A 27,440-nucleotide genomic window follows, 5' to 3' on the forward strand; every position below is an offset into this window, starting at 1 on the left:
CACATGAATCTTTTCTGAGATGAACGCTTGTGTTTTCTCAGTCCTGATTTCAGCTCCAGAGAATGTTTGCCATTCTTGGTTATAATAGTCCAATCTAGACCGTAAACTAAATTAAGTGAACCTGATGTGGATCAGGTTTAGTTATATATATATATATATAGTTTGATATAATAAGAGCATAGGGCTGGTGAACTGTTGCTGAGCTTACTGGGTGACAGAAAGCAAGATACAAGCAACAAGAAACAGATGTATTCTTAGAAAGCTGCTCTTCTCCTGACTGCTGCTTTGACTAAAGTAGTTCAGTGATTTGTCCTCCCTCCCTCTCTCTCTCCCCTGTCAAATATCTAGCCAGTGATCTATGTTGACACAGGACTCCCCCTTTACTCCCCTATAGGCTACGTCCTTTCCACCTAAGAGGTATCACTCTCCTGCTCCTCATCTGCACAGACTTGATGTCACACGCAGCTCGCAGGAGGACAGAGCGACTGTTTGTGAGCTTTAGTGGCATGTCTGCAGGCCAGCCACCATGCAAACAATGCCTTACTCACTGATCTTTCAGAGACCATGGCCTGAGGGAGGCAGAGAGGGCGGGGTGAAATAATATTACGTTATTGGAAGTTATTACATTATTGGCAGCAACAAGCTAATTTCCAAAAGTGTTGAACTCTGTCATTAATCTAAGATAATGATCATGTGAAAATGAACTCAAACTTAACCTCTAATTAAACAAGACTAAATGATTTCATTGTTTTTCATCTCTATTTGTAAGAAACCAGTTTTAATTCTTTCTACTAAAGTTAAATTGACATGCCTTTTTAATTGAGAATTTGCAACGTACTATAGCTCTTTTAGGATATTGTTGAAAAACTACAGCACTGTCAAGTCAACAAGCCACAAATCATTTTTTAGACTAATCCAATACAACTTTCATTCATTATTTTTTTCTCTGCAAATCCTGTTTGATCTGTCTGTGCTTGGTTCCCAGAAAATGTAATACGTGGATTATACCCGTGTGTTCTCAGCAAGACAAATGATGAACTGTATAAGTCTGAAATCACATTTGCAATGTCTTTTCACTGAGGTTGTGTAATAGGATCTCTATAATTTTACTATGTTTCATTGTTCCTATAGCCATGAGTGTACATTACAAGATGGGCATTGTAAGATATATCTATTAAACGACCTGAACATTACAAGTAAAGTAATTCAGTTAAACTATAAGAGCATATTCTGTTCACAACTGTTTATTTGAGGGAGAAAGTGCACCATGAAACAAACACAGTATGAACATTCATTGCTTGGAACAGGTAGGAAAGGTTGCTAATTATTTTAGCTCTCAGCACATAATTATCATTTCTGAGATCAAAAAATAAGTAGTGTTCGATTATGTAAACCTGAAACATAAAGTGTTTGCCTATAGGTAACATGAAGGTTCATATAATAACATTGTAATCCAGCTGCAGCCCAAATTAAAAAAGCTAAGGAGTATGCATTTTGTTAAAATGGTTGATGAACTTTTGCTGTTTTGGTGGGATCATGTGCAGGCCTCCAGGCTGCTTAAAGAGGCTGAGCGGAGAAAGCAGTGTAACTCTTCACACGTGCAAAGACGAAGGGCTGGTACATAGTGTCCAGGTCAAACGCTGTGATCACCGTTTCCCCAGTCATCCTGAAAAAACAGAATTAATTCCAATTTAAAAACATATAGAGGATTTTGTTTTACTTCAATACTATTGGTACTCATGTCTCTTACTTGTAAGTGATGTGGCAGGAGTGGTGGATCCACACCAGTTTACTGAAACTCTGCCGCCCCCCAGAGGACAGATGCAGTCCCACATGGAAGCTGTGTTCAGCTTCCGGAGATGGGTTCCGCCTGCAGAACCGATTCCTTTGAAACTCGGTCGCTTTCTGTTAACAAATAACAGTTAACTTGTTAATGAGCCTCTTGTTGGACATTTTGAATGTACAGTGCAGGTGACCGTTCATGTGTCACTCTGTAATGTGTTACTATGACATTACTGCGCCCCACATTTATTCTCACCTCCTCCTTCTTCTTGCAGACCACAGCAAAAACTTTGGTTTGATTGTCTGTCTCCTGTGACAGACGGAAATGACCGACCAGAACAGAATCCATTCTGTAAAATTAAACAAAAATCAACACTCGTGAAAAACGCTGCCACACAATCTGTCCAATTATTATTTACGTTTAATTGTATTCATTTTAGCTGGGGTTGTAGAAAACAGAGAAGGTGTACCTGATGTTCGTAGTGCGCAAGCGAGGAACAACGATCAGAGGGTCCTCAGGGCTGGTCACCATGACGACGTTGCCTTCAGGGAAGAATCGGAGGTACCTGTGACAACAATGTGAACACTTAGCTGCGATATCTATACAACTCGCAATCAAAAAATAAAGATCAAAGTCAAACATCTACCTGTAGTACTCAACGTGATGCCATGCCCTGTAAAACCCATCCAGCGATTCCTCTCCTTGGCGAATGTATGATGTCTTGCTGATATAAACACCTGTGAAAATAACAAGCATGGAAAGTTCAACATCCAGTAAATCATTTTCATTGGATGTTCAGTGTAGTAATAATAGAAAGTGATTCACCGGTACATTGGCCAGTATTAACTTTCAGAAGCCACGTCAAGGTTGCTCCAAAATTATTTGTACTGGCAACATTTAGCCAACTGGCTATTTGAGATGTTTGGCTTTTGAACTGGTGTTTTGTGCATATAAAAATTATCCTAAAACTTGCATCTGACATTTTCTTAGTTTATAAATAAATCAGTTATATCGACATGTGTGGTGGGTAATCATAAAACCATAAATGTTTTGGTTGTGCAGCAATTTCACACTACATTTAGTGTTTTCCAGTGAAACCAGGCATAAGCTCAGTGCATATTAAAGTTGCCACATTTTCAGATTTCTGCAGTGAATGATTGAAATGCACCAGCTGGTCTAATAATGTTGATGTAGACCTGCTCCCGCTGCAGGGAGAAACAGTCTTCTGCATGTTAAGAGCAGGCACGTCTCAAAAGTGCTCAAAATGTTTGGTTACAAAACTGTATATTTTTATGGGCTGACATGGGTTGGGATTCATAAACTATGACAGCATCGCACACTTGTGACTGATAAAACACTTAATTACCATCAAAACGCACACGAGGCCTTCGCAGAAACATCTCCCTCCAGGATTTGAAGGGTACAAGTTTGGTGCAGTTCCGTCCCCACACTCTCAAACAGGCTGAATGCCAAAGCTCAGCGTCCCTGGAGAGAAACAAAAAGTGAAAGAAATTAAGAGCGAAACTAAAAACCGCTGCACATAGAACTCTCTTTGAATTACTTTATCAACTAAGATGCCAAATAAGCAATTTTGAGAGGCAGAACCTGAGACAAGCAAGCTGTCACACTGCTGATCTGCTATGACAGAGGGGCTCACCTTGCACAAATGTAAAACCCACGGCAAACCAACGAGAGCTGCTCCAGGGCTCGCATGTCCAGATCACTGGACACAACCCAACGGAAAATGTACATCAGGATTTCCCGCGGCAATTCTGCAGTCAAATAAAACAGGTGTCTAATTAGTTATAATAAGTACAAGTTGATAATGATTTTAGACGTGTTCACGATTCTAAAAGAAATGTCAGTTTTGTACCTGAAATGTGCATCTGAGTCAAATCCAAATGAGGAGTGCAGATCTTTGGAAAGGAGCTTTCCAGAGTGAGCTCCTGCTCAAAGTAGGCAAGTAGATCCTCAATCTCACCATCAATATTGCCCTCCATGCTGCAGTAAAAACATACAGTATGTATCTATCCCCTCCTCTCATACAAGCCTGCACACCACATTATTCGAAGAAGATGCCAAATTGACTTTTTCATGAGGCGATTAAGAAATCATTTGTGTAAAGCGTTGAGTGCCATGAAGACCCTTTCATTTTAAAATGCTGCAAGAAGCACTTTTTAGCATCTAAAAGTAACACACCAACTCTATGATAGTCATATGAATTTGAGGATAGTTGAAAGGTTTGAGCTCAAGATTTTAGAAAAAACATTCAGGTCAAAATACAGGCCTTTCACGGGATGTTGAAACATTGCAGACTCTTTTGTAATATACAAAAACAAAAAAGCAGCTTACTATTTTCTTCCACCTCGGTCTGCATCAGGAGGTCGGCTGTAGTTGATTTTAAACTCGATGTCAGGCACAAGCTGCATAGCCATGCGATAGAACTTGATAGCTGCAAGTATAGAGACTTGTTATACTTGAACAAGAAAATAAAACTGAAGCGCTCACGCAATGACGTCACTTGTTTTTGTTTCTCATACACAAAATACAAAACTGTTTGGGTGGATAAAACATGCTCAATTACTGTCAATGGCTATGACATCTGAACTGTTCGAATCCTTCCCATGTTTCATTTAAGATGATGATTGACGGTTAGAAACGCCTGTATTGTTAAAAAGAAATCTCATATAATGTAGTATTTTCCACAAGCTTACTCTGTGAATTCACTATGGCATTTCTGTTCATACCATCCTTTCACTGGTGATTTTGATCCCCATATATCCTACATACGTACCCTCATAGACAGCTCCATTCTGCTCTTCATGAACAGCTCTCAAGAACAGCTCTGTGGCCTGAGGGAAGAGGACTCGCGTCAGTCATTCAACAGCAGTGTACATTTCAGTGAAAGCACTCTGCAAGACATCCAAGTACTTGACCTGGAGAAATCCTTTCACAACTTACTTTCTCTTCCCGGACAATATCTTGTGTCCTCCTCAGACCTTTAGCTCGCAGCAGTCGGCTGCTCAATCCACCTGCTCCAGAGCTCGGTTTGAGTTCAGACATCCATTCAGCTCTGAACGTATTGAGCTCCAGCTGCAAATTCAATGACAAAATGATTTAGTTCCAAACAAAGAGGAAGAGAAGTCCAGAGCGACAGTCTGAGTTTAGAATACGTATTTATGTTATGTTCTTCTGCACATGATTGTGACACTTTCACCTAATGCAGTAATTGAATTGAACTTTCAGTTCAGTCCATAGAAGATTTCTCACCTGAAGGTTTGGGTCATCTGAATCTTCATCTTCGATCATACTGCTCATATCTGTATTATCTTCAGCCTGGACATGAAAGAAAGGAAGCACAACTTGAATTCATCACAGGAGCCGTTAGTCCTCAAAACCTGTAACTACTGTGGTTGTGGATTTGTTTAGTTTCTGGGTGTGTGGCTTCTTGCAGGTGACTTCAACCTATAGTTATTTTTGCCTCGCCCACAGAAGTTTACATGATTTTTATTTTTTGTTGACAAAACAATTAGTTGATGAATCGATTAGTAAATTAACATTAATCTTCATCGTTGCAGTCATGACTCAAGGTAAAATGCAAAACAAATTGAAGGATTTGTTGCTTTTCTTTGTTTTATATCATCATTTCAACTATTAAATGTCCCACTTATCTGTAACTCCAAAATTCACCAAAAGTGGCTCACCTGGTGTTCAAATATGACCACTTCTGGTTTAAACGCACATTTTGAACTTTCAAATGTCATAAATGGATTCAGCATCCTTAAACAAAACAACACTCCAATAATTTCTAAATCAGACAAGCAGATACTGAAATATTGTCCAAATAGGTGATTATGCGAAGTAATGCTAAATATGCTTATTTTGCAAATTGCCCAACATATGCAAGTTAGTTACAGGCAGACCAGTAACGTCCTCTAATGCATATTTCCCATAATTTAATTTATTTATTGACAATGTTGCGTAACAAAGCGCCGTAAATAAAGGATTGTTGCGTTTCTCTCGTCCAACATCAGTCTGACTAAACGATAATAGAAATTTAGAGCCAAATAACTAAACAATACTTGTATTATGTTGCCATGTTTATTAGTAGAATGCGATCATTCATATAAACGTCGGAGAACATTACCAGGCAAACATGTGACATATTATTTATTATTCACCACACTTTGAATAAGTACCTTCTGACATCATTATGGCATAAGCCACTACAGATCCAGCGGCATATGCCGTTTTTTGTGGGGGTTTTTATACCGGTTATCAGGTATAATCAATACACACACGTTGTCCTCATGACTACCCGATGATTGATCAGTGAGAAAATTCCCTGTCAACAGATCTACGCCGGTAGAAAACGGCTGATGCCACAATGATATCAACAAGTACTCAGTTCAAAGTATTTATGATGAATAATTTATACGCCATGTGTATGCCTGGTTAATGTTCCGCAATGTGGAGTTGTATACAATGTGTGATCGCATTATGTTGTCAATTAAAAGAGAACAAAATACATTTATGGGAAATATGTATCAGTGGACGTTACTGGTGTGACAGTCTGACAGTGGCATGCCACTTTCAAGTGGCACCTGCCATTAGGAAACGGATATGCGGTGGAACACGAGCTGCAAACATTCAGACCAGCGCTTATGAAACAGTGTTTATTTTTAACTCCTCCTCTTGAAATATTGTATAAGGCCAATTGTCAGGTCATTAAATTCAAGTTAAAATAGTTATATTTATATTAGTTATACTATACTGGATATTTATTGTTGTGCTTATATTGAAAAATAAGTTTTTATTTGTAATCTTTTTTAATTATCTGTATTAAACGTTGTTTTTGTTTTCTTAGCATTTTGTGATGCTTGTCACTTTACATGTTCGTTGTAGAAATGCGATGAATTGAAATCATTGAATTCTTCCATTATTTCTGAAATGACGTACTTTAAAACAAACAAACAGCGTCATTACTTATGTCAATAACACGTGTGCTGTTAGTTGAGGGAAATAACGCAAAAAACAAGACTGCATGGACGATAATCATCTTGTGAGACGTGTCCCTGCACCCGGAAGCGTGAAGGTAAACACCTACTTTACTTAAAAACAACTCGCTAACGGCACACACCCCCATGTAGGTTAATGCTAACGTTACCTCAATGGGCGATAAAGAGTATTAATGTAACTGTTACACCATCATGCACGTGTGTCGTTAATTAAAACGGTCTTGGTAGTTAAATTCTCAAACATGTTCTTGTTTTGTTAAGTTAACCCCTGAAGAGACACGTCGAGCAGCGCAGCAACTTAACTATCCAGGTGACGTTAGCCACGTTAGCTAGCTAGCTGGCTAACATGTTTCTCTCTGAAAAAACTGCTAAAAGCTCGGTGACCCACCATGACCGCTTGGCTAGTACGTCTCCTTCTCTATCGTCACACACGTTCAACACCAGCGTTTACAGTTCACGGTCGGAGAAACGGACGACACAACGGACGTATTTACGAGCTCGCAGGAACGCAGCCATTCCGCTGAGTAGCCCGGAGCTTCAGTGACACAGGAAGTCAGCAAGTGTGGCGAAGTTAGAAAGAGGAGCAGGTTGATCTACTGTAGCCTATGTGTATGGAGGACGAGACATTACTTGTTCATCAAGGAATAAACTATTAAATACATAAATAACTGTTGAAATAAATTAATATTATAATATCAAAATATAAATATAATAATGTACACATAAATAAAACCTGGAATGAATACATGCATAAATAAATAAATGTATAATAAAATAATTGTTATAGCCCACCATGGAAACATACTACTAAATAAAATACAGAAAACACACACCGCACAGCAACACCACACAAGCCCTGGCAGAACAAACACATGTTTTCCAACCTTTAAATAACATTTTGTGAATGTTTCCATGAGGGATATTGGTTCTAGGAACATTTCCAGAGGTTCATTCTGTAAAACCTGTATACAACCAGTAGGGAACAATCCCTGAAGGATCCTAGAAGGTTATAATTGTAATGCTGAAGTGGAGCTTTAATTAGTATCATTATTATTTTTTGTAGTAGTTTAAAAAGTGGGGCTGCACTAATAACTTATACCATTATGGATTAATCTGTTGTTTGGTCTACAAAATTACAGGAGAGTGTAAAATGATAATCAAAAGTTTCCAGAATCGGAGGGGACATCTTCAGATGCTTCAATCTGAAGGCAAAATATATTCTACTTAAAAGTATATGAAACAGAGAAAAAGTAGCAAATCATAATATTTGAGAAGCTGGAACCAACAAGTTTTTGGCATCGGTGCTGAACAAATATATAGATTGATCCTAACAATTGTAAATAAAATATTTAAATAATGTACAAAAGAAATCTGTCCCAGAAGCATTTTAGTAGTCTAGTTTCAGTCATACATCAGTTATGTGTGTGACCATTCTGAGTTGACCAAATATTGACAGGTGAGGTGTTAGTCTACAAACAGACCTACAGACCTACTGCTTGCTGCTGCTATTAAAAATGTGTGACCTTTCGAAATACTAATACTAATACTAATTTGTTTTGATAAAAGTTATCAAAATGTGACATTTACAGTGACATTAATTGTCTCAAAATCTGATGGGTCACCAAATCCAGTGTAACACCATATATATATATATATATATATATATATATATATATATATATATATATATATATATATATATATATATATATATATATATATATATAATAGTTTACAATTTTAGTGCTACATTTCAGAGGGATTTTTAAACAGTTGTTTAGCCCGTGTATACATACATACAGACCAACATTTTGTTAATGTGAAACCTGTACCTCCAAAATGTCAATTTTAAGAAGTCAGACAACATGCAATTTGGTTTGCCCCTAGTGTGTTTAATGGTTTAATAAAACTCGGTATAAATGCATATTTGAAAGCATGAAAATAATCAAAACTGAAAAGAAAGGATCAACCTAACCCTAATATTATAATACTGCTTGTGCAATAGGCAAATTCTCCATTGTGGTATTGCGTTTGAGCACTTCTTCCACCACAAGTGTGCTTTCATACGAAATCCAATTTAGCATAAGGGTCCTTAAAATCAAGTTTGGACTGTGCTTCACTCTAGGATGGAGATTTGATCAGAGAATAAGAATGCAATACAAGAGCATACATACTCTGGCACTTCCGGCTTTGCTTTGCGCCGAGAAATCCTTTATTTTTTGTGGTATTTTCGAATATAGTTCTTTTTTATCCTATCAATATTATAATGAACGATACTTATTATGCAACTTAGCGCTCACAACTATGTATTTAGATTGTTAATGAGTTTGGGAATCAGTGTTATGCATTTATTTTAATATCACTTGGGCTCTGCGAGGTAGATGTTGCCTGCATAAAGGCATCATACGGCCTAAAAGAAGGGAAAGACAAAAACATGTTGAATAGCTTTAAATAGTTATCAATTGTATGTTATTATTATTATTATTATTATATGTTATGTCATTAAAGGTGTGCAGACGTTGGCGACAAGGATGCAGTGATTTATTCCATCTCGTTTTGTATCTTTGCTGCCGGAGGAGAGCTGTGATTTGTTGTAATGACACCACAAACAGTTTTTACAGCAACGCGAGATTATGATGAGCTCTGTGACGAAAGGCCGTAGATGAAATTATATTTATGTTGTGTGTTGGACGCACTGGATGCGGTTATCTGCCGTTTTACGGTGTCAGTCAACATATTATTCCGTTAAGACATTTGTTGAACATCGACTACGAATGCTCGGCTATGTGTTGTTGTCTATTTGACGTGAAGACGGTGAGTGTTGTCTGCTGCTCATCGTTATGTTTTAAATTAAGAGACCGTTCAGTGCAAAAAGGCCAGTTTCTTTTCTCTGGAGCGCTTTAATATTGTTGACAGCATCTGGGCCACCAGCAGCACCACAACACAATTAAAAGCTAGCGTTAATTGCACCACATCTGCTACCATGAACTGCACAAGGCAGTCGTTATATTGAACCAATACGCTCAGGCCAAGTTGTAGTATTAAGATCAAACCAACTGGAACTAACTTCATTGTGAATTATATCCGAATAATGAATGTGTTGGTGCTAAATTGCCGTTACGTTAGCTTTCACTCGGCTCAACTAATCTAGAAATACAGATGCTAGCTTGTACGTTAGCTGTTACAAATGGAGAACATATCATGGAAGCAGTATGCTAACATACTGGTGAAGATGTGATTAATGTGTGAGTCAGTAAACATGATCTCTGTTTAATGTTACTGTCACAGCTGTTACCTTTAACTTTGATTAACGACATTTCCAGCGAGAGATGATCACTAACGGTCATAGACTAGCTAACGTTACTTAAAGGACCATTTGGGACATTTTTATTTCTATAAAGATGTCATATGTTGACACACTTGTACTATGTACGTTATTTCACTTGTCAGTTAACAGTTAAAGTTACTCCAGACATGTATAATTTGTGTCTGATATAGATTATTTTTACTCGAAATGGTTGATTACCTTGTAAAAAAAAAAAGAGGTAAAATTGCATCTCCTCCTCCCACATTACAAAATCCAGAACATATACATGTGCAAATGTTGTTCACTTAGAAAGTTTAACTGTTAGAGAAGATGTATCTTACTGAAAAGTCCAACCTCATCTGGAGGTTTCAAGTTTCCACATCATCTTGTACGTTCCCTCTTCATCAGATGAACGACTTACAATAAGTATACATCACATGAGATCCTTATCCCAAATCCTTCATTTAATGTTGCAGGTAGATAAAACTGTGTTTCTTAATTAATGATCAGACGTAGCTAATACTGGGAGGATGAATTGAGCCTGCCTTCTTGATACAAACATGTACTTATGTATATTTTGTAATAATTAGCATAAGAGTGGTCATTACATCTAGAAGTTTAGATTGAAATGTAGTGAGGCGGTCCATTTAACATGGATTTGCACCACTGAGAAACTGTTAAACGATATAACGGACGATACAGATATATCCGCATATATTGTGGCCAATACATACCAAGAAACTTCAGTACAGCAATGCCAAAGATTATTTTGAGGTCATTTTAGAAACCGTGTGTCCATAATATAGTTTTTCCACAGCACTGCGAAGTTTCCCAATTAGTTAGTTTGTGGTCAGTTGGCCAGGTCACGTCGTACTTGGTTTATAATGTGCCATGGACATTGTAGTTCATACAGCTACATAACTAAGTTTCTGTTGTCCATCCCTCTCCTTCTCAGCTCAAGGGAGGCAAGTCCATGACACCATGAGTCCTCCAGCTCTGCTCTGTTGTCACAGGAAAATCTGGTTGCATTCAGCAGCAGGAAGCAAACGCATCTCTTTATTATTTATTATCTTCCCCCGGATGCTATGGAAGGACAAGCATAATGAATAGATACACTACCATCAGACAGCTCGGGGATGGCACCTACGGCTCTGTCATCCTCGGCCGCAGTCTGGAGTCAGGAGAGCTAGTTGCCATAAAGAAGTGAGTATCCAGAAAATTGTGCATGTTTGCAACTAATTTTTTCAACATTTTGAACAAATAAGTTAACAGGAAAAATATTTTTCAGAATGAAAAGAAAATTCTACTCCTGGGAAGAATGTATGAACCTTCGTGAAGTCAAGGTGAGTTTATATTTGCTGCGTTTTTAACAGTTTCACACATTTGAATTGCAGAATTATGGAAAGTTCAACCCAAAATGAACTCTCCGAGACTGGTCCATCATTACTGCTCAAACTGATGTTAAATAGTCTGTGCCCCCATTAATGTACTGTTGTCTGGTTCAGATGCATCTGATCTCCATTAACGTGGCTTTTCAATGTTGTTCTCAAATCTCCACAAACATTTTGGCTCCATTCTCTAATTCTTTATTTGAAATATCACAACGCTATTCTGTAATACTAGAAATAAACAATGTTCTAGGGAAGTAAAAACAAAAAATACAACCACTGTATAATTTCCTCCACAAGGAACCTTTTCATAAATACGTACATAAAACAATTAACATCAAAATGGAATAGCAAACATAAGATTTGACATGTAATGTTCAATGCTACACATGCTGTCAGCGGTTTTGATGCAGTGACCAAATAAGCAGTAATTATGGGTGAATCTTTTGTAGAATAGAGATGTAACTTCATGATAACTTGATGAGTTGTGAATAATGCAGTAATGATGATGCGTTTAATATTAGGGCTTTACCGAATGACATTATATTACATTTAAAGCTTCTATTGAACCCTAATGAAGCTTCGATTTCATATTTTATGACAACATCATCCTAAAGAAAAGGGGGGAAAGTATTGATGTTTGGATATTGTGATTATATAAATGTAATTTACGGTGTGGTTAGATTGCTACCCGTTAATATGGCTGCGTGTCTCCCTTTGTGTGCGGCAAGCGGGAAAGCAAAACATTTTTGAGCACATTGAAAATGTTGTTTTTGAAAGTCTAAACACAAACAAGCAAGTATTGAAACAGAATACTTTGCTAAATAAACATGTTGTGACTCTTTTTTCAATAAATTATGAATTTTGGACTTTACAACGCTCTGGAGTTATTGCAAAGGTTTGGATCACACGAGTCAGATACAATGCAAAGCAGCTACCACTGCAATCTAACTCTACAAATGGTATAATACGAAGAATATTCGTGTAGCCTAACCTTTATCTGAAACTGTGAAGAAATAACCGGTTCAAACAGGATGACTAGACATGCAAAGACTAAAAGAAGCTGCACAGCATTCGAATCTTGAATTAACATTAGAAATGTCAACGTTATTAATGAAGCTTCAAGCTATTCGGTACAGCCCTAGTTAATACTGAACACTTTAGTCCAGATGTCAAATACACCACACCAATTGAGTTTGTTACTGTCTAAATTTCCTCACAGCTCAAAGTCACAGACCAGCTCTAAGAGTTGAAGGTGATTCTTGTGTGCTGTTGGTTTTTGAGCTCTCGCTCCCATCCCTACGCACCCTTTCCTAAAGCTTCTTAACGCAGAAAACATGTGTAGAACACGCTGGTCCTTAGAGTCCTGCTGATTGGCTCATATTTACAGCATGTCACACCATAAAATCTCGGAATCCTATTGCAGCTTTCCCCCCTTTTACTAAAATGTAGCATCGTTAAGCATATCTCATCCCAGTGCATGAGAAAGGTGTACATTTCTCCATCCTGCTTTCAAATTGTCCTTTTTAAATTGTAAGTATGAATCCCACCTTTGCAGCATCCCCCCCCCTCCAAACTCCATTGTGTTCTTACACTAGCCACGTTTTAACAAGAATGTTTTATGCATATTCTTACATTATCTCTTTTACTCCTTCAGTCCTTAAAGAAACTCAACCATGCTAATGTGATCAAACTTAAGGAGGTAATTCGAGAAAATGATCACTTGTACTTTATATTTGAGTACATGAAGGAAAATCTATATCAGCTAATGAAAGACAGGTGCGTATAGTTTTTACATGTTGCATTATTATTCCCGTGTTCCAAACTATATTTCATAAATGCTTACTGTTTCTTTACTGTTTCAGTTTTTTAATTGTTTGTTTCTTGCTGCAGGACTCGATTGTTTCCTGAATCTGCCGTAAGAAATATTATGTTTCAGATACTACAGGGGCTCGCGTTCATTCATAAACATGGTACGTCTTTTTATGACTCCAGGATGCTAAATTAAATGTGTGGCATATTTGACATTTTGTACCATTCGAGTTAAGACGCTCATGTGATGTGTCTTTTTTTTTTTTGTCAGGGTTTTTTCACAGGGACATGAAACCTGAGAATCTTCTGTGCATGGGTCCAGAGCTGGTGAAAATAGCTGACTTTGGGCTTGCCCGTGAAATCAGATCTCGACCACCATACACAGACTATGTCTCGACCAGATGGTGAGTTTCTTCCAGAGTAAACATAACACACTGTGTTTTAATAGTTCAGCACTCTCACGTCAGAGTACCCTCTCATCTTTTTGGATCAGGTACAGAGCCCCAGAGGTGCTCCTCAGATCCACATCCTACAGCTCACCCATAGACCAGTGGGCAATTGGCTGCATCATGGCAGAGCTTTACACCCTCAGGCCTCTTTTCCCAGGTTCCAGTGAAGTAGACACCATATTCAAAGTGTGCCAAGTCTTGGGTACACCAAAGAAGGTACGTTTTTTTTTTCATGTGTTTACAGCAGACTAACAAAGAACACTGTATTTGTCATTCCCAGTAATTTGAGTAATCCATCGGACAGAAGAGATACACTTTGTTTATGTGTATATGTATTCTTACACCGGCTGTGTTCACTTAATGCATGTATCTTAGACCAGAAGCATTTTCATCCAGGTCTCTTTTATTGTTTGAGAAACAAGACTAGTTCTGTGTAGTAGAAATATATGTTTTGTGCACATAGACTGTATAAGAAGTGGACATGTTTGTGGACTGTTGTTTTGAAGCCTTGAGATGGGCATATTGGCCATCTTGTTTTAGGGTGGCGCTAAGCACATTGGAATTCTGAAGAAGACATTTTTAGATGATCAAAATGTGATAATTAACTTCATAAATTGAAAACGCACTGTGAAAGGGTAAAACTTGTCAATTCCAAGGTAGCCACACAAGCATACCCCACTTTATTGTCATTGTCATAATTTACTAAATGACGAATAAAAACAGATTTTGTTGTTATGACGTTATGTAAATGTGGTTTGTAAAATGGCTTGTGTCTTCTCCCTCCTAGAATGATTGGCCAGAGGGATACCATCTGGCGAGCGCTATGAATTTCCGTTGGCCTCAGTGCGTTCCCAGTAATCTGAAGACGCTGATCCCAAATGCCAGTCCTGAAGCCATTCATCTGATGACAGACTTGCTCCAGTGGGATCCCAAGAAGAGACCAGCTTCTGCCCAGGTAGTGTCTGCCCTGCATGTCCTTACCTCCTTATAGCTGAACATGCAGATTGAAAGTTGTTTTTGTTAAAATCTTGATATCTTTTCAGACTCTCAGGTACTCTTACTTCTATGTGGGCCAGGCTTTGGGCACTCCTCAGCAGATCTTGGAGCAGGGCAGACCTCAGCCAGGCCATGTGCCGCTGCAGGCTCCTTTACAGTCACAACAGACGCTGCAGCAGCAGCCCCTGCTGCTTAAGCCAATGCCCCCCTCCCAGCCTCCACCTCCCAGCCAGCACTGCTCCCCCCCCAGGCCTCTTCAGCAGATCCAGCCCGCCGCTGTATCTGCAGCTGCCCAGGCGGCAGTGTACCAACGGCACACAGAGCTGGTGCGAGAGCAGCAACAGAAGCACATCCTGAAGCAGGAACAGAGTGGAAGAACACCACAGGGCCATCTGCCTTACATTGTTGACAAGAGTCTCCAGAGCAAGGTGAGGCTGAAATGATATTGTACTCGCACAATGTTTCTATTTAAAAACAACAACATATTTATGCATATTATCGGGATACTATTGTTAATTTGCAATTATTTTGGCCAGGACAATCCTGAAATTAAATGTGCATATCATCCCGTGCCTACTAATGACGACATCAAGTGGTCTTCACTTTGTATTTACAGTAACAGTTCCATCAAAGGGAAGCTGACAGCCAGAATATCTCGACAAATATACCGTTATAATTAGTTATAGCTTGTTCCTCCGAACATGGAATTGTACAAAAATATTCCTCACTTTTCTGGTTGATGCTGTTCTTTTAGCAAGCAAGACAGGAGTCAGAAAAAGCAAACCTGCTGAGCTATCAGGTAAAACCTAAAGGAGGGCGGCGACGCTGGGGCCACGGCACAGGGCACCTTAAGGGTGAAGACTGGGACGACTATGAAGAAACCGATTTGACATCCATAAGTGTTCTTGGAAAAAGTAACTTCTCCGCAGAGCAGTCGAGACAGAGCGATCTGAGCAGGTGAGGCTGTGATCTGTCGTCGTGTGTTGCCTTTTAGTCTGTGGCTGTGATGATGATCAAACAAAATATGCAAAAAGGAAACTCAACACAAGATCTGTAGCCGGAGCCACACATCACTATTACTACAAGCAGGTAACTCGCACTACTTCTGTCTCATTGAATGTCTCGCAGATATGGAAATGTTCTGGATTTCAGTCGACCCAATGGGAAGGAAGATGCGCCTTTAAACCTGAACAAGAGTTCAGCCTACCAGGAGCCTTCAAGAACCGCTTCTGCCAAACAACATTACCTGAGGCAGTCAAGATATTTACCTGGTAATATACATTCGAAGACTTTCCGTAGTAAAGAAGATGTTCAGTGTCTACAGATGCTTTCACACCTTAACCTGTTTCAGTTTTATTCAAATGAACTCTGGTTTCGCTTGTTTCGGTACATTTTGCGGTGTTAAAGTAGAAGCAGATTCACCACAGGACTTTGTGAGACCAGATGTGTCAAAGAATATTTTTTCTTTTCCACTATTTATTATCATTTTCCTTAAAAAGTGTATCTGATGACCTCTTACTGTCTCCTTCAGGCATTAGCACAAAGAAGAACGGAGCCATAAACGCCAGTAAAGACTTCACTGGAAGCCATCTTTGGGCCAACAGTAGTATTCCATTTGGAGGGACTCTGCCGAGCAGAGGCGCTCACGGTAATCTCCCAGGACATCCTGCACTTTGACTGCGCGGTACTCGTTGCAACTTGTTGTTATCACTATGTTTAAACGAATGGATCTGTTTTTATCTGTTTTTAAATATCAGGTACAAACACAATTCCAGGTGGATACATGCCGTCGTTTTACAAAAAAGACATTGGATCTGCCGGTCACAGAACGCCCCAGGGTCCTTCAGTGGAATCAACAGCATCAAGTGAGGATGAATTTCAGAGCGTAGAGCTTTCTGCTATAGAGTGCAGCAGGAATGAGTCATAAAACAATAAGTTGGCAGTTCTGCACATCCCGTTCATGTAACCCACTCATTAATTTTGAAGGTCTTATGCATCTTAAAAAAGTCGGCTGCTCACAAGTGGCTACATGAGAATCCAGAGATTTTCGGGGACATTAAACATCATCAGGCCAAACACGGGGAACCTCATCTACGCACTAGTCCGCCTTTACAGCCTCGTTGTGTTTAGACTTGTGCTCTTGCTAACTATTCTATCTCGCATGTATAAGGTAGCTCGGGTCATGCTAAGAGGAAAGGCTTTTGTAGAAGAGGCAAGCGAGCAAAATCGTATTCCAAGTTGGAACGGTAGTGGTGGTGACGTGAAGTCATGTGGCCGTGGCGTAGTTCGTTTATAGGCCAACTTTAGCTTTTTAATTCAGACAATTGCACTTACGCTTCAAAAATCATAAAGGTGGTGTTTATTTGTGAAGATTATCTTGCTGAACAAAGTAAGTATGATGCACTTTTACTTGCCACAGAGTCTATTTTCTGCAATAATTCAAAATGGAAAAATCTCACTGGCTTTTTATCGAGGGAACCAGGGTGACAAAAATACATCATCCCTGCAGCACTCTATATTCAGCTATCTATATGTTAACTAGTGTACACTGTTATGATGCCTAGCCACCTAACAAAGCCTTTTTAAACTCCAAACAAACCTGTTGTTTTTGATGCTTGATGCTATTTTAGATTATGCAACATGGCAGTCTGGCCGGAGTCCGATGAACACCTCTTCCAACATGCCGCTGGCCAACAAGAGCACCCCCGGTCTGCTGCCTCACCCGCCGGTGCACAACATCCACGGTCGAACAGATTGGTCTGCCAAATATGGACACCGCTAGTGCCACGCCTGGAGCTCTATCTGCTCCTATGAACTCTTTCACCTCCAAAGAGTAGGCCTAGTTGTTTTATAATCTAAGTCTGTACAAACATCTTACACAGCAATAATTTTGTTTTTCATTATGTGTACTATGGATGTTGTGAGTTGTAAAATATCTGTGTATATTTAAATGCAAGCGGCCAAAGTTTGAGCCCAGATTTGCTCCTCAGTGTTTTATTTTGTATTTCTGTAACATAGCTTCTGTCCTCTAAAGGTCACATCTGTTTTGTATCAGATTTATCATTGAATGTTCACCAAACTGTATACATAATATGCATATCATTTTATGAAAACTTCACTGTGACTTGTTTTTGGCTACAACTAATTACTTTGCCTCTGTACAGTTCAGTCTTTTCTTTTTTTTATAACATTCCTGCTGTTTTTGTTCAATAATGGTAGCCTTGTCAATCAGGTAACTGTCATTTGTGCATTATAAGTTTTTAATAAAATTCAAGGCCTTGCTCTTATTTCAGTCATTAATACAATGCAAGTGGTTGCCACACTGTATAATCAGTTTTAGTTTCTGTTCTACCCCCTTGGCCAAAGTGAGTGTGATTATTGAATTGCCCGTTTATCAAGTGTAATTAAACTGTTGACTGGGTACCGATATGTTCAACTTGTGTAATTTTTCACGAAACACTTTAAATTCATCGACTGACTGCAGGTATTTTTTAATAAAAATGACATATCTGTCCATTTTTTATGTCTGGCTGACAGCTGAGCACTTCAGCCCTGGTAGATGTTGGCCAGCTAGATTAATCTGATGGAGATTAACCCGTTGGCAGTAGTTCACTGTTAATGTTATACATGCATGAATGCAGTGCATCTGGTATTCTACAGTGGGAATGTAATAAAATATTTATCCCTACATTGGTACATATAGTGACTGAAATAAGAAAATGTTTTAATTTCATCAACTGGCACCTGAGGCCCTTAATGTCTTCCTGCCCTGGTCCTGTAGGTGATGCTGGTACAAGTATGTTGTTAGAATACATTATAGGGGTATGCTCATCTTCATGGCTAAGTGCTTGTATGTTGCCACAAGTCAAAGGAGAGAGAACGGAAACATTCATTGCACAACAACAGTTTGTTAATTATTAACTTTCTATTTGCTATATAGCAACACTAGAGGCAACAGATACACTAAACAACTTAAGAATTCATTGACACATCAGTGGTTTCAAATAGTGCCATCTGAATAAATATGGTGTTAAAGAAAGGGGCTGGAGATGGCAGAGGCATGGGACAGGTGGTCATACAGTAAAGTAGTTTAGGATTAGTTTAGTTTATTTGATTTGGACATTAGAATTGTAACATTTATACACAAGGACCAGATGCACTGTGTTTTAAAAAGTTAAGAGGAGCGTGTCCACAGGGCTATTAGGTGTGAGAACAATGTTAGCAATATTGGGATTGATTCTGGTTTTTAATGCAGCAGTTTGCAGGACTTAATCAATACCAATACATTACATACATTATATTATGACAAATACAGAATATCACTGGATAAACAAAAGGTTGAGCTACTATATCAACTACTTTATATACTGCTGGTAAATGCACTGCATTTATGTAGCGCTTTTCCAATCTGCGATCACTCAAAGCGTTTAACAACACATGTCAGTGGCTACCATACAAGGTGCACATCAGTCAGTAGGGATAATCATTCTCTCCCACTTACACATCGTTGGCCATCAGGAGCAATTTGGGGTTCAGTATCTTATTTATTCATTAAGTACCCAGTGAGTACTGTTGTAAACGAGTTGTAGTGAAGTAGTCTAAGTCTAAAGTAGCAGAAAATAGAAATACTCAAGTAAAGTACAAGCATCTCAACATTTAACAAAAAATGTACTGAGTGATTGTACTTAGTTACATTCTACCACAGATGATAAAGTACATCTTTAATCTGTAGTGTCTCAGTTGATATAATGCAGCTTTTAAGCCATTTCGTAATTAAGAATCAACTATTACCAACTATACAACAACTATATACCATATATTTTAACATAATCACAAAAAGTTAATTAAAATCCCTTTATTTTATTGATTTAGTGACATAACATGTGTTCTGTTGTTAAATTATTGTGTTTCAACGAGTATGTAATATTGAATACATGTTGCAAAGAATAATATATCAAATGGGGGGAAGTCTTAATATCTAAAGTCTTAATATCTCAGTATATTGTTTTAAATTTAAACAATATCTTAAGTGTTTTCTATTTAAGCTATGAGACAGCTAGGTATACATACAATTTTAAAATTGAAAAAGTAAGGCAGACTGCCACGTGCAGCGCCTCATTGGATGTGTCTGACGCTTGGAGCTTAACTTCCCTACGTTTCTCCTACAAATGGGCCTTGAACTTGTTTGGAGGTTCTAGCAGGGGAGCGCAGCTACTGGTACACCGAAGGATGGTCATCATCCGCCGGGGGAACAGAGTCCTCTTCCACCGAGCGCGGGGCGTCGGGAGGGACACACATGGAGCGGTGAGGGAGGAAGGGGACACCCGCCTAGCCAGCCAGATCAGCCGAATAAACCCTAGCGATCAATGGGGTGACAGATGTCGCAGCCAGATCGCCCTCACATCCAAATAATAGGTATCACGGCGTGACGTATATAAAAGGCAGTACAGTAGAACCGTTTACTATCACGGTGTCAAATATCGATATAATGTTTATAGTTCGCCTTGTTTATTTGATCGTATACCACGACACTACTATATATGTAGCTCATAAACGTAAACTACATATATATATATATATATATACTTCAAACATACTGAAAACTATCGGAAGAACACAGCCAGTTAGTATTTTACCCATGATGTCTAGCGGCAACATGTTAATGATCCGGGTTTGTATTGGCCAGTATCAACCAATCACAGTCTTAAAATGTTGTTCCCACCTTTATTTTTTTTTCTGACAATATTATATAAAGACCTAACTTGACTTCGGTGCACACTTCAATTTCTCACGTCTGCTTGCCGGTGCACGGGTACGCCCAAAGAAACATTAACTCCGTTTTGGTAAAGTTACACATTTGTATTCAGTAATATGTGATATTTACTCTGACTCTTTTTTTGTTTTTTAGAGATTTATCGTTCCACTTCCAAAATAATATTTTGAAAATACTATAGCCATGGCTGGGAAAGTTGTGCTGCACTATTTCAATGGGAGAGGGAAAATGGAGTCAATCCGTTGGCTTTTGGCCGTTGCAGAGGTTGAGGTATGTGGACTGTGTGTGGTTATAGTAACATGAAGTTTTGCTGTCTTTAAGAAACATTAAACCTCCTGAGTATAACCTAAATATATTATATAATGTCATGTTCACAGTTTGATGAGGTGCATCTGGAAACTCGTCAGCAATATGAAACACTCCTGAGTGGTAAGTTGGTCTTCAAAAAGGTGTTTAGCTTAAAGCTCAAATAAACCTGTGCTCTATCTGGCCCGTTTCCAAGTCACAAGTTTGCTTTTACAATTTTCTTATCCATTAACTTTAACCCTCTTATGATGCAAACTGGGGTGAGGTTACCTTTATTTAGGTGACAGTCTCAAATGTCTTATGACCTGTAGTCAAAATTCTAATCTACAATATAAATTAATGTTTAACGCTTGGGGTGTGTCACTATCCTGCTACTGTGTTTCCTTTGCAGATGGAGCCCTCCTGTTTCAACAGGTTCCCATGGTGGAAATGGATGGCATGAAACTTGTTCAGACAAAAGCCATCTTGAACTACATCGCAGCGAAGTACAATCTCAATGGGAAAGATCTCAAAGACCGTGTCATGTATGAGCCATTTCCTTAAAAGTGTAATCATGAGTCTTCTATAACCTGTGGTTTTTGTGGATGAGTGTCACAGTATATGCTTCCCCCTCAGGATCCAAACATTATCAGAGGGAGCGACGGACCTCATGGAAATGATAATGATGTTGCCCTTTAGCTCAGATACAAAAACAAAACTGGACAACATTGAAAGTAAATCAAAAAGCCGCTACCTTCCTGTGTTTGAAAAGGTACCACCATGATAATTCTAAATATTATATGAAACGGTGTGGTCTAATAATTAATTAATCCAGGTTTAACCCCCTAAAGATGGAAAATGGACCTGTTGATGATTTTATATGAAACATTTGTCTCAAACATCTCAGGCGCTGTCTGGGCCCATATACCTGGTGGGAGGTAAACTCAGCTCTGCAGATGTGCTGCTTTTTGAATGCACCCTAATGTTGGAGGAGAAGTTTGCTGGAATCCTCGCAGAGTTTCCCAACGTCAAGGTAAAAGTGACATACTGTATAAGGCTGGATATACAAGGGAACAAAAACATGTTCCTATGAAATCCCAGTAAATTGTTAATAATCAGAACAAAAATGCACACTTGATTACTGAATGCTTTCTGTGTTTCCTTCTAGTCTTTCCAGGGCAGGATGACCCGGATTCCCGCCATCAGCAAGTTTCTGCAGCCAGGCAGCAAGAGGAAGCCGCAACCAGATGAAACCTACGTGAAGACCGTCATGGAGGTGTTCAACATCAAAGCACCATTTTTGTGAACTCTGTACAGTCCGCACACAGGCAGGGTGAATGATTAATTGTGCAACCACAGTATTATATTTGAATACTTCACTATCCATCACAAATGTTAACATGACTGGAATGTATGGAACCCATTTACATTACATGGATGTTTTTAATGTGACGCTTCTACTTAATAAATGGTTGGATTTTGAGAAACTTTTGAAAAGCAGCTGTTTTTTTGTTCTGTGTTAAATCATTGATTTAATAAATGTGGATTATCTCAACATGCATAAAAAAGGCATTCATTTAAGAAACTCATTTAACTTGGTTTTACCATTATTACAAAAATCAAACATATTCACTGCAATTACTTTTTAAAGTTAATGACATGTGAGCGGTCAAGAATACTTTATTTTATGACTTTTAGTGAGTCAGCCTGCATAAATGAAGTAGTAGCGTACACAAACAATTTGCACCAGCTCCTGTACATCTGGTGATCCTAAATCATGAGATTTACATTCATGCACATGCTCTTATACAAGAAAAAAGTTTTATTTGTACAAGATCAGCAAAACGGGTTTACTGCACTGTGATAAATTGTTCATCTTAAATTTGTTAACACCCACTGGTGACTGTTGCAAAGTTTCTGGTCACATGGAAGTTATGTAACCATATCAAACAAAAGGATTGTTTTAGTATGCTGGGAATGCTGTTTCCTTCAAACAAGGCTTGTTCATTGAGGGACAGAGAGCCCTCAGTCTGGTCAGTGTTATTCCTCCAGTCACACCATGAGGAGTAGTAGCAGTCGAAACACCATCAACAAGCTGAAAGAGACAGCAAATCAAACTTTTAATTGTTTAGTATTATTACACTTTTTTTATTGAATAGTTATCATGCTTTTCCTTTATTTTCCTTTATTTCCTTATTTAAAAAAAAGGTGTTCTTCCCATTATGTTTGTTCATATGGAAAGAAGCATGGCATGTTGTGTTATCTTTGAAAATGATTGAAATGTATCACAATGTGTTTTCTCAAACTTTTCTGCCTATGGAGAAAGTTTCTCTGACCTTAGTCCTGACATAATGCCAGCAGGCAATAGTTTTCCAGATCTCTTGTATCTCATTCCCATCACGAGTGACAGGACTCCCGAGGTAACTGAAAGAAAGAAAACTCCTTGATATTAAACCAGTTCTCCGACTTGTCAACAGTTGAAAATCAGTATATTTAGAATGAGCTTAGTCACACTCACGCAATGAGACCTTGATGTCCTTTGGGTCAGCAGAGACGTTGTATGCACCATAAGCAGATAACCCACCAAAAACTATACCAGCCATCAGGGACATCACACTGCCTGCAATGACACACGATAATCAGGGTTAATTATTTTAAAACTTAATTAACTGACAGACTTTTTGGTTGAGCTTTCTGCTAAAATGAAAAGCTTTTAACCTTTTCTCGTGTAACCCATATATCCTCCAAAGGCGATGGCTAAAGCATAGCAAAATCCAATCCAGTCCACTGCCATCACAAAGCTGTAAACAGAAGTTCAGAACAGGGTGTCAGCTAGAGGCCCCGTCACACATATGTGTATGACAGAAACGTATGCCGCCGCATACGAAAATTTGTCAGTTAAAATACGTCCAACTTTTCATCGGATCGGAAAAGTGAACATATACAGATACGCATGTCTAACCTATGATAGAGTATCACTTATTAATACAAAATATATCAGACTAATACCCAACAAATGCATAAGATATACAAAATATCGGCAACCCGCTGGTGTACGTTGATATAAGGTAAGGTATAAGTAGTATTCGTTAAGAGCAGGCGGTGTTACGCTGGGGTGCGTTGTTGAACGCTGATGTTTTGAGCATGTTCAAAATTACTGGACGTACCCGACGTGTGCTTCATAAGATATGCAGACGTTACGTGACGTTAGACATACGTGAATACGGAATACGTGCGTGAATACTTACCTACGTAAATACAGTACGTGAATACCTACGTGAATACCTACGTGACTACGTTAGAGGTACGTTAGATATAGGCTACGTCGGCTGACGGTGAATCCTACAGCCAATTTATTGATACCGAGTGGATAACCTATTCCTACCCTATGTTAAGATGATGCCTGACGACGGAGTAACTTATTAAACGTGTTTCTACAGTACAGCTAGCGTTCAGCATGTTAGCCGTTCTCCAGCATCAGCATGACGTGAACCAGATGGCACTTTTCCAGCTCCGTTGGCCAGACGCTCTGATACGCTTTAAATAGGTAAGTGATACGCTATCAATGTTTGACATACGTATAATAATTTGTTATGTATGCGTTATGTATACGTCAGCTACAACACCGCTGTGGAAAAGTTGGACGTATTTGGACTCTGACAAATGTTGAGCTAATTTTCATATACGCCGGCATGTTTCTGCCATACAGAACTGTGTGACAGGGCCATATGTCTGGCGTGTTCGACGTATCGCCTGCGTCCTTCAAACGATCACAACTTACCCTTAATTTATATCAACGTATTACCGATATTTCGTATGCGCCAGCATACGTTTCTGTCATACGGATATGTGTGACAGGGCCTTTAGTTTGGTGTTCATATCTATTAAGGCTTAAAATAGCAACGCAAAAAACTAAAACTAAACAGACTGGTGATCTAAACTAATTCAATTCTAAAATTGACAATTAAGTCCCCACAAAAGAGGAGCCTAGCTGAGATATACACTAATTAGATTCTAACACCAACAACTTTACATCTTCCTGAACCTTTTCTCAAAATAAAAACAATTCCACAAAAAGACTTTACAAACTTACTTTACTGTTTTCGTTGCTTTACTATTATTCAGCATATTTATTTTAGGTTTATTTAAAGTCAATTTTCATTTGTGAAGACACTATGTTCCCTATAAAATAAAGAGGTTCAAAATAATTTTACAATCAATTTATTCTTGTTTTTAAAAAATGTAATCTCTTTTTTCTAAATAAATAATTGAACCAAAATTATTAAATAAATAGGAATTAATCAAATAAATGACAGTCTCCGTTTCGTAATTGCAAAACACACATTTTACAATGCACAATAATACTTTGACCCGTTTATCAGATTATCTACCCGCAATAAATCTGACAGACCTCTAAGTGTCGCTGTGAGGCCTTTAAAACAACTACGGAGGAAGCGTATTGACAAACAGCTCTACACGCACGTTCTGTAATAATTAACTTCACGTGAAGTATGTATTGTTAGCATATTATCATTATGCATTAATTTCATTAGTCTTGGCAAATATAACATACCTTGAGTAGAAACAAGTGAACAGCAGCAATTAGAAACCTTCAATCTGTGTCTGCACTTCCTTGTTACTGCCTACAAACCATAAAGCACATGCGCCATTTGGTTTGTGTTGTGTTCGCTGACTTTTGATAAAGTGGGAAAGTAGTAATTCAGAACATTAAATCCGGTAGATAAATAGTTTTTAGATTTTTAAATGACATACACTGATTAGCCATAACATTATGACCACTGACAGGTGAAATGAATAACATTGATTATCTCGTTACAATGGCACCTGTCAGTGGGTGGGATATGTTAGGCAGCAAGCGAACACTTTTTAAAATTATTATTACAATTCATTTAGCTGACGCTTTTGTCCAAAGCGACTTACAATGAGTGCAAACAATCATGAGGATATAACTCCAAACAGCAAGATTCTTGCAAGTACATTAGCTTAAAATAGGTACAACCCTTTAAGTGCAGAACAATAGCTTAAAATAAGCCAAATAAAAGTGCAACATACAGAAACAATAGAATTCAAATTCAACTATTAGCTACAAATAAGCCAAACCAAGTGCAACATACAAAGAACAGTTTTTATTTGTTTATTTCTCGCCGAGGTGCAGTTGAAAGAGGTGAGTTTTCAGTCTGCGATGGAAGGTGTGAAGACTGTCTGCTGACCTGACATCAATGGGGAGGTCGTTCCACTATTTTGGAGCTCATGTAGCAAACAGGCGGGTTTTGTTTGATGGGAATCTAGGTCCCACTCATAGTGAGGGAGAGGTGAGACGATTAGCTGATGCAAAGCGAAGTGAGTTTGTCCTCAAAGTTGATGTGTTGGAAGCAGGAGAAATGGACAAGCGTAAGGATGTGAGCGACTTTGACAAGGGCCAAATTGTGATGGCTAGACGACTGGGTCAGAGCATCTCTAAAACTGCAGCTCTTGTGGGGTGTTCCCGGTCTACAGTGGTTAGTACCTACTAAAAGTGGTCCAAGGAAGGAAAACCGGTGAACCGGCGACAGGGTCATGGGAGGCCAAGGCTCATTGATGCGCGTGGGGAGCAAAGGCTGGCCCGTGAGGTCCGATCCAACAGAAAAGCTACTGTAGCTCAAATTGCTGAACAAGTTAATGCTGGTTCTGTTAGAAAGGTGTCAGAACATACAGTGCATCGCAGTTTGTTGCGCATGGGGCTGCGTAGCCGCAGACCGGTCAGGGTGCCCATGCTGACCCCTGACCACTGCCGAAAGCACCTACAATGGGCACGTGAGCATCAGAACTGGACCACGGAGCAATGGAAGAATCATGTGGATGACTGGGTGTGTGTGCGTCGCTTACCTGGGGAAGACATGGCACCAGGATGCACTGTGGGAAGAAGGCAAGCTGGCGGAGGCGGTGTGATGCTTTGGGCAATCTTCTGCTGGGAAACCTTGGGTCTTGCCATTCATGTGAATGTTACTTTGTCACGTACCACCTATCTAAACATTGTTGCAGACCAAGTACACCCCTTCATGGAAACCGTATTCCCTAATGGTAGTGGCATCATTCAGCAGGATAATGCACCCTGCCACACTGCAATAAATGGTTCAGGAATGGTTTGAGGAACACGATAACGAGTTCAAGGTGTTGACTTGGCCTTCAAATTCCCCAGATCTCAATCCAATCGAGCATCTGTGGGATGTGCTGGATAAATAAGTCCGATCCACGGAGGCTCCACCTCACAATTTACGGGACCTAAAGGACCTGCTGCTAACGTCTTGGTGCCAGATACCACAGCACACCTTCAGAGGTCTAGTGGAGTCCATGCCCCGACGGGTCACAGCTGTTTTGGCCGCAAAAGGGGGACCTTCACAATATTAGGCAGGTGGTCATAATGTTATGGCTGATGGGTGTACATACTATAGGTTATATCACATGTTGCTATTCACATAAACTTTTAATAGTAATAGCTGTGGGTTGAATGTTTTATATAGTGATTTTATCTTGCATGTAAAAATTATTATTTAAAAAGAACATTAACATTAAAATGTTATAGTAGGCTATGCCTGCAATGTATTCATAGACATCATTTGTCAGTTACG

At 38.9% G+C, this 27,440-nt stretch overlaps 4 protein-coding genes across 5 annotated transcripts; 2 read left to right on the top strand and 2 right to left on the bottom strand.

Moving 5' to 3' along the window:
- Nucleotides 1-1,228: 1,228 nt before the first annotated feature.
- Nucleotides 1,229-7,371, bottom strand: fbxo9 (F-box protein 9). Its single transcript, XM_029449709.1, has 13 exons — nucleotides 7,190-7,371; nucleotides 5,054-5,119; nucleotides 4,745-4,876; nucleotides 4,578-4,635; nucleotides 4,136-4,235; nucleotides 3,657-3,784; nucleotides 3,441-3,555; nucleotides 3,150-3,268; nucleotides 2,430-2,520; nucleotides 2,253-2,348; nucleotides 2,039-2,132; nucleotides 1,751-1,905; nucleotides 1,229-1,666 (listed from the first exon to the last, which is right to left on the bottom strand). The coding sequence occupies exons 1-13, from the start codon at nucleotides 7,190-7,192 to the stop codon at nucleotides 1,558-1,560; spliced, it is 1,266 nt and encodes a 421-aa protein (XP_029305569.1). The 5' UTR covers nucleotides 7,193-7,371; the 3' UTR covers nucleotides 1,229-1,557.
- LOC115019943 (serine/threonine-protein kinase ICK-like) lies at nucleotides 6,740-18,174 on the top strand. Of its 2 annotated transcripts, none has more exons than XM_029449697.1 (14): nucleotides 6,740-6,878; nucleotides 11,064-11,311; nucleotides 11,397-11,451; nucleotides 13,154-13,275; nucleotides 13,390-13,469; nucleotides 13,580-13,712; nucleotides 13,802-13,973; nucleotides 14,545-14,712; nucleotides 14,801-15,181; nucleotides 15,508-15,710; nucleotides 15,882-16,024; nucleotides 16,285-16,401; nucleotides 16,511-16,618; nucleotides 17,384-18,174. In XM_029449697.1, the coding sequence occupies exons 2-14, from the start codon at nucleotides 11,211-11,213 to the stop codon at nucleotides 17,533-17,535; spliced, it is 1,935 nt and encodes a 644-aa protein (XP_029305557.1). In that variant the 5' UTR covers nucleotides 6,740-6,878; nucleotides 11,064-11,210; the 3' UTR covers nucleotides 17,536-18,174. The 2 variants fall into 2 exon arrangements, with proteins under 2 accessions (XP_029305557.1, XP_029305556.1); XM_029449696.1 differs by lacking the exon at nucleotides 6,740-6,878 and adding an exon at nucleotides 9,429-9,615.
- Nucleotides 18,175-20,495: 2,321 nt separating this feature from the next.
- On the top strand, nucleotides 20,496-22,298 carry LOC115019969 (glutathione S-transferase 3-like). The gene is made up of 7 exons (XM_029449735.1): nucleotides 20,496-20,565; nucleotides 20,662-20,796; nucleotides 20,904-20,955; nucleotides 21,224-21,356; nucleotides 21,448-21,583; nucleotides 21,719-21,844; nucleotides 21,980-22,298. Exons 2-7 carry the CDS (start codon nucleotides 20,710-20,712, stop codon nucleotides 22,115-22,117), a joined length of 672 nt encoding a protein of 223 aa, XP_029305595.1. The 5' UTR covers nucleotides 20,496-20,565; nucleotides 20,662-20,709; the 3' UTR covers nucleotides 22,118-22,298.
- Nucleotides 22,299-22,475: 177 nt separating this feature from the next.
- On the bottom strand, nucleotides 22,476-25,535 carry tmem14a (transmembrane protein 14A). Its single transcript, XM_029449752.1, has 5 exons — nucleotides 25,385-25,535; nucleotides 23,530-23,612; nucleotides 23,330-23,431; nucleotides 23,148-23,235; nucleotides 22,476-22,906 (listed from the first exon to the last, which is right to left on the bottom strand). The coding sequence occupies exons 2-5, from the start codon at nucleotides 23,603-23,605 to the stop codon at nucleotides 22,864-22,866; spliced, it is 309 nt and encodes a 102-aa protein (XP_029305612.1). The 5' UTR covers nucleotides 23,606-23,612; nucleotides 25,385-25,535; the 3' UTR covers nucleotides 22,476-22,863.
- Between the last annotated feature and the right edge of the window lie 1,905 nt (nucleotides 25,536-27,440).

This window comes from Cottoperca gobio, chromosome 15, assembly GCF_900634415.1.
Source record: "Cottoperca gobio chromosome 15, fCotGob3.1, whole genome shotgun sequence".
NCBI lineage: Eukaryota > Metazoa > Chordata > Actinopteri > Perciformes > Bovichtidae > Cottoperca > Cottoperca gobio.

Bases quoted from the DNA above. Each gene is read 5' to 3' on its own strand.
- LOC115019943 (XM_029449697.1), top strand. From the start codon at position 11,211: ATGAATAGATACACTACCATCAGACAGCTCGGGGATGGCACCTACGGC. The intron at 14,713-14,800 runs GTAGTGTCTGCC...ATATCTTTTCAG, and splicing joins AGAGACCAGCTTCTGCCCAG to ACTCTCAGGTACTCTTACTT. The intron at 15,711-15,881 runs GTGAGGCTGTGA...AATGTCTCGCAG, and splicing joins AGACAGAGCGATCTGAGCAG to ATATGGAAATGTTCTGGATT.
- fbxo9 (XM_029449709.1), bottom strand. The intron at 3,785-4,135 runs GTAAGCTGCTTT...TTTTTACTGCAG, and splicing joins GACCGAGGTGGAAGAAAATA to CATGGAGGGCAATATTGATG. The intron at 3,269-3,440 runs GTGAGCCCCTCT...GTTTCTCTCCAG, and splicing joins GGGTTTTACATTTGTGCAAG to GGACGCTGAGCTTTGGCATT.
- LOC115019969 (XM_029449735.1), top strand. From the start codon at position 20,710: ATGGCTGGGAAAGTTGTGCTGCACTATTTCAATGGGAGAGGGAAAATG. The intron at 21,584-21,718 runs GTACCACCATGA...CAAACATCTCAG, and splicing joins ACCTTCCTGTGTTTGAAAAG to GCGCTGTCTGGGCCCATATA. The intron at 21,845-21,979 runs GTAAAAGTGACA...GTTTCCTTCTAG, and splicing joins CAGAGTTTCCCAACGTCAAG to TCTTTCCAGGGCAGGATGAC.
- tmem14a (XM_029449752.1), bottom strand. From the start codon at position 23,605: ATGGCAGTGGACTGGATTGGATTTTGCTATGCTTTAGCCATCGCCTTT. The intron at 23,236-23,329 runs GTGAGTGTGACT...TCTTTCTTTCAG, and splicing joins GGACATCAAGGTCTCATTGC to TTACCTCGGGAGTCCTGTCA. The intron at 22,907-23,147 runs GTCAGAGAAACT...TGTCTCTTTCAG, and splicing joins GGCATTATGTCAGGACTAAG to CTTGTTGATGGTGTTTCGAC.